Raw genomic sequence first — 6000 nt, forward strand, 5'->3', positions numbered from 1 at the left:
CAGAAAGAGCTGAAGGCCTTTACTTTAGCTTCTGAAAAACTGTGGACAGAAATTTGTCTCTGTACTGAGACCTTGAAAAAAAATTCATTATGCAAGAGTAGAATTTTATTGATGTGAATATGAGGAAACATTTAACATGAAACATTGGTTGGTTCACCTTCAACTAGCATGTATTAGCTACTCTTTATATGCATGTAAAAATGTATATAATGTATTCATTATGGTGTTAATATTTATAAAAGCAATGACAATATATGAATACACATTAACAGCAATGTGAAGCAATGCAGACTAGCAGTAATTTGTATTCACATAACAAGAATTCGCTATGCAGATTTCCTTGCTCGCTTATACTAAAGTAGATCCTAAGAGTACTTCAACTGGCTGCAAATTGTTGTACCAGAGGAAGGCAAATAGTCAGTTTGGGTATATGGGCCATGCTGTGGTCAGTCACTCTCCTGTCCCTTAATACGCCGTCTGAACTTCTAGTGCAACTATATGAGAACACAGACAGAGATTGTTTCAACTGCAGTCCAGCTCTCTCTGCATAAACCTTTCCACTAAGCCTTGAAACAAATGCCATAGCATATATTAACTTACCTACAATCCAACAGAGCCTGAAGATGGTCTTCTGCAATGTTTAAAGTGTGACCGCAACAGGAAGCAGGGAGAGAAAACACAATCAAATGGAAACCTTATATTTCACTAAGTACTTTCCTAATTGCATATCCTCACTGTTATTTAACTGTAATAACTAAAAGCAAATCAATATTGCTTCCCTGAGGGACAGAGAGAGACTGGCATTTAATATGTGAGACCATCACCTTTTCTAGGTAGGGTGAAGCTGTGATGAAAGCTTTCACAATAAATTTTTCACAGTGTAGTGTGCGCAGTCTCCATGGAATCAGCCAAGTCAGTCAGAATAATGGAACAAATCTATCTCACACAGGGAATTTTCCTTTGGAGTATAAACTGTCTTTTTTCAGCACTGTTTAGCCATGCGAGGTCAGTAAAATCAACTTTTCCATAGTCCATAGCTGCAAGCCAGCAGCCTCTGCTTCATGTCAGCACTCATTATTTTGCAATCTGATGACCTGAATGTGAACTGCAGTGGGGAGCTTTCCTGGAGTTTCACTCTGCAGGTAGAAATACCCCTTAAACATAGGCAGTGCAGGCAATGTCCTGTGGCAGCAGACAGCTGGACGTGACAGAGCACTTGTGACTTCTGTCTTGCCTTGCTTATGGGCTGATGTCTGTCCAGCAGCAACCACAGCAGGGAAATGGCAGCTCCTGTCAGCAGCGGTCACCAACAACCCCAGCCCCTTCCCACACTTTCAGTGGCAGTGACTGGAGGAAGAATGACTACCCTGTCATCCCTTCTCCCTGGCTTTCTATCCCAGCTTTACCAGTGCTACTCAGATCCCTTCCCATGATGGACACTGTCCATGCCTCACTCCTTGTTCTGGGGGCAGCAAAACTCAATTTTGCCTACATTTCTGAGGAGCTTGGAGACTTCTAGTAACATTTGCTCAAAAAAACAATCCGTAAAATAAGGCAGACACAGTGCTACTGTGCATGACCAAAGCAGTGCAAAGGATTTGAAAGAGGAGCTTCACTTTCTCCTCCTTTCAATTTACGAACTTAAAATTGCAGATGTAAGGTGCTTGGGTAATGCATTAGTAAATATTTACCCTTCAGGACTCTAATAAATATTCGACTAGCTCTTTGAACTTTCACCTGCCCTTTTTCTCTATTTTAGAAACCACTATCCTCCACAGCCTTACTGGTTTTGTGCCCTGGTTCTGATTTCCTCACTTGTCCAACTGGACTCACTAAATGATTCAGGAAGAAGTCAAAGATAAGGTCTCCAGACTATAACTAGCGTACGATCATATTGGCTCATGATAGCTTTGTCAAGGTGAAAAGAAAGCTGGCTGCTTTGCCACTTTCTGTGCCTAAGCATTGAGCTCTGCAAATCCAGCCACTATGCACACTAGTGCAATTTGAGGTTACCTAAGCTGACCCTAAACTGTCCCAGTTCCCAGTCCCATTTCCAGTACCAATTTTATGTCCAAATTCCCAATCCCAGTTCTCTCTATGCTGGGCAGCTTGTCAAGATACAGCATGGCTCGTTCTCTGCCCTTTCATGCTGGATTTTCCTCCAAGGGAAGCTACATACTGGGCAGAAGGTGAGAGATGGGACATTTTTCTTATTGCTGTGTTCTATCAGGAGCTGGTCCTGGGAAATGTGCAGTTCTTATGTCCCACAGTTTAGACACAGCCGTAGTGTTTATGGGGAGCAGCAAGACTGAAGTACTTCCAGGTTTATTGAGCCTTTGCTGAGAGAGTTTTGTCTTCTTTATACCAACAGCCTCAGTGAATAGATGATGAGATTTGGAAGAGGTATGGATCTGACTCCAATCACAGATCTACATAAGCTACCTAGTTAGCACTCACAGTTACACTGGCAGAAACTCGTTATTCATTTTTTTCCCCCCACTTTTACCGTAACAGCCTGCAAACATATGCATGAGTGGGACATCATTTGCAAGTGGACATCTGTCTCCAGCCACTAAAATTTCAGGTTGTCCCTAAAACAGATATGAAAAAACAGAAATGAAAAATAACGGCTGGGTAATTCATATGCTATTTAGGTCTGACAGGACAGATATAAAAAAAATCAGAGAAAAGCAAGGGTTAAGAATTGAAAGAAAAAAATGTGTAGAAAATTAAATACAAAAAATGAGAGCTTGTCTGCTCCTGTCTTAACCAAGTATGTCAGCTAAACAGACACTTTGACAGAAATAATTTGCATTTTTTGCAACTCAAAACAGTTATTTGATAAATGACTGTTAAAAGGAATTAAGATAATGTCTAATCATTTGAATCTATTTTCTATTTTTAACTACTTGCCATCCAGTTCCACCGGACCAGCCAAGACTCACTGTATCTAAAACTACATCCTCCTCTATCACGCTTTCATGGATACCTGGAGACAACGGTGGCAGTTCTATCCGAGGTAATATAACTCAGGTTAATTGCAACTTCTTGCTAGATTATCATGTGTTGATAAGATTAGTGTATAATTATGAATGGCTACCAAAAAAAAACCCACCAGAAAACCAAAACAATCTGTATTGCTGTCATCACTTCATATGCACTATCATCGTGGTACCAGCTTTCAGTAAATTGTAGCTTCCCTTTGTAGTGATTTAATCGCAGATCTAATCACTTTCTTGCAGCATACCTTTAGTTTTTATGACAGTTTCTCTCTGACTTTCCAGACGTATAATCTCTAACTATTCATTTTTGAGAGTCCAGGTTCAACATCTGGTTTTTGTTGATGATTGAAGGGTATTTAGAACTGTCTATTCTTTTCCCTTTGAAGTGATCATAAATATAGTATTTAAGCTGTTGTAAGGGTAGACAAAATGTATCGCCTGATATCTTTTAGTCAGTGGAGAGCTGTATGTCTTTATGTGCATGGGATTTTTCTCGTTTTATTAGGTCTTTAAAATGACTTGTCATGTTACTTGCGGAATTTGTAGTTTATGTCCGGCTTATCATTACCATCTGTGTTTTTCCTCCAGGATATATTTTGCAGTACTCAGAAGATAACAGTGAGCAGTGGGGTAGTTTTCCCATTAGCCCTAGTGAGAGGTCCTATCGTTTAGAAACATTGAAATGTGGCACTTGGTACAAGTTTACTTTAACTGCCCAGAATGGAGTGGGACCAGGACGCATCAGCGAGATCATTGAGGCCAAAACGCTTGGAAAAGGTACGTTGATTTCCATTTCCTTTTCTCATTTAAAGCTCTTATGTTCTGCAGTAGATCTTGATTTGATAAGAAAGCAGACTTGGATATTTTAATATTATTAGCTTTGGAAACTTCTCCAGTTGTGTCCATCCTGTGACAGAAGAGGCTGACATACTGGCTGGCATTCTATCCTTATTTCTCTAATTTTTTTTTTTTAAAAATGGGTTGGTAGATATTTGAGAATAGGATGTGTCCACTATTATAGACTATAGCACTTCCAACTATAGCTATTGCCACGAGGAAATTGTTTCTTCTCTTGTTGTAAAAATTCAGAGGTTTATTTTTCTGGTTGTTGAAGGAAAAGGGGGAGCATATTTATGTGCAGAGGAAAGAGAGCCAAAATTTTATTTCTGCTCCAAGCTTATATTGCAGGAGCCATGCAAGTGGCACCTTTTGAACAGGGTAAGTGTCAAAAACTAAGAAAAAGTGTGCATACAGCTGTGCAAGAAAAAACAGCCAAAATTTGTGCAATTTTTAGCTAACTCGGCAATGGATCCCTTAGTTCTGGTTGCTGAGGCTATTTTCGCATTGCAAATACATGTCAGAATTATCAGCAGGTTTGGCAACAGACCCACTTGAAGAGAGCCTTGCCCCTAAGGCAACAGAGTACAGTAGCTTTGCATAATGCTCTAAAGATTGCCTCATCCTGCATCTGCTCAGAGGCTGTAAGAAATGCTCTTATTTGGGAGCAGTTTCATAATGAAGATAGTTTGCTTCGGTAGGCATGTCTGCCCTTCTCTATGCTCTTAGAATCATAGAATCATAGAACAATTCAGGTTAGAAAAGACCCTTGGGATCATTGACTCCAACCATTAACCCTACACTACAAGTTCACCCCTAAACCATATCACCCAACACCACATCTAAGCAACACTTAAATACATCCAGGGATGGCAACTCAACCACCTCCCTAGGCAGTCTATTCCAGTGTCTAAATACGGGAAGAATTTCTTCCTAAGGTCCAGCCTAAATTTACCCTGTTGCAACTTGCAACCATTCCCCCTCGTCCTGTCCCTAATTACCTGTGAGAAGAGACCAGCACCAACCTCTCTACAATGTCCTTTCAAGTAGTTGTAGAGCATGATGAGATCCCCCTTCAGCCTCCTCTTCGTCAAACTGAACAGACCCAGCTCCCTCAATCGCTCCTCATAAGGTCTGTTCTGTTTCTTCATCACATCTGTGCTGTTGCAGATCTCCCAAGCAACACAGCAAGGTGAACGTTCCTTTTGACACTCAGTGGCACAGGGAAGACCTGGTATGCAGTAGATGAGAATGGAATCATAGAATTGTCAGTGTTGGAAGGGACCTTAAAGATCATCCAGTTCCAACCCCCTCACCATGGGCAGGGACACCCCCCACTAGATCAGGCTACCCAGGGCCCCATCCATCCTGGCCTGAAAAACTTCCAGGGATGGGGTTTCCACCACCTCTCCAGGCAATCTGTGCCAGTGTCTCACCACCCTCATGGGGAAAAACTCCTTCTTAACGTCCAATCTGAACTGATCCATCTCTAGCTTCAATCCATTCCCTCTAGTCCTATCACTACCTGACATCCTATTAAGCCCTCACCAGCTTTCTTGTAGCCCCCTTGAGATACTGGAAGGTCACAATAAGGTCTCCTCAGAGCCTTCTTTTCTGCAGACTGAACAACCCCAACTTGCTCACTTGCTGAGTTGCTGAAGCTCAGGGGAGACTGCAGGCCAGCTATGCACATGCTGAAACTACCAGTGGTCAGGGAGAATGGTCTGATGACCCTGAAGAAAGGGACATTTAGAGAAGTAGAAGTTGATTGTTCTTATTTTCAACACATGAAATGTAAAGTTTACACATGCTTCAAATAAGATCTAAATGGTTCATGAGAAAATAGATCTCCCAGTCTTCCGAGTTTCCCTGAGATTTATATATATGCTTGGAAACTACCTGTGTTATATTCACAGACTGAGCTAGGTATTGTGTAATTTAGCATCCTGTGATCATTTTCATTCATGTGAGGGCTCCAGAAACATCTTTGTCCAAAGCTATTAATGGGGCCAAGTGAAACAGTTCATAGTTGGACAGAGCCATGAGTAGCCTGATCTAGTTGAGAGGTGTCCCTGCCCATGACAGGGAGGTTGGATTAGATGATCTCTAAGGTCCTTTCCAGCCTAGGCTATTCTGTGATTCTATGATTCTATAACACACA

At 41.4% G+C, this 6000-nt stretch overlaps 1 protein-coding gene across 1 annotated transcript in view; it reads left to right on the plus strand.

Moving 5' to 3' along the window:
• LOC104278833 (Down syndrome cell adhesion molecule) overlaps positions 1-6000 on the plus strand; it is a gene marked incomplete at both ends in the record, with an annotated part of 62576 nt that overhangs the window by 24881 nt on the left and 31695 nt on the right. Inside the window, 2 exons of the mRNA XM_009875929.1 lie at positions 2921-3019; positions 3591-3779. Of these exons, the coding sequence (XP_009874231.1) occupies positions 2921-3019; positions 3591-3779 (288 nt within the window). The remainder of the gene's footprint in view (positions 1-2920; positions 3020-3590; positions 3780-6000) is intronic.

This window comes from Apaloderma vittatum, unplaced genomic scaffold, assembly GCF_000703405.1.
Source record: "Apaloderma vittatum isolate BGI_N311 unplaced genomic scaffold, ASM70340v1 scaffold8639, whole genome shotgun sequence".
NCBI lineage: Eukaryota > Metazoa > Chordata > Aves > Trogoniformes > Trogonidae > Apaloderma > Apaloderma vittatum.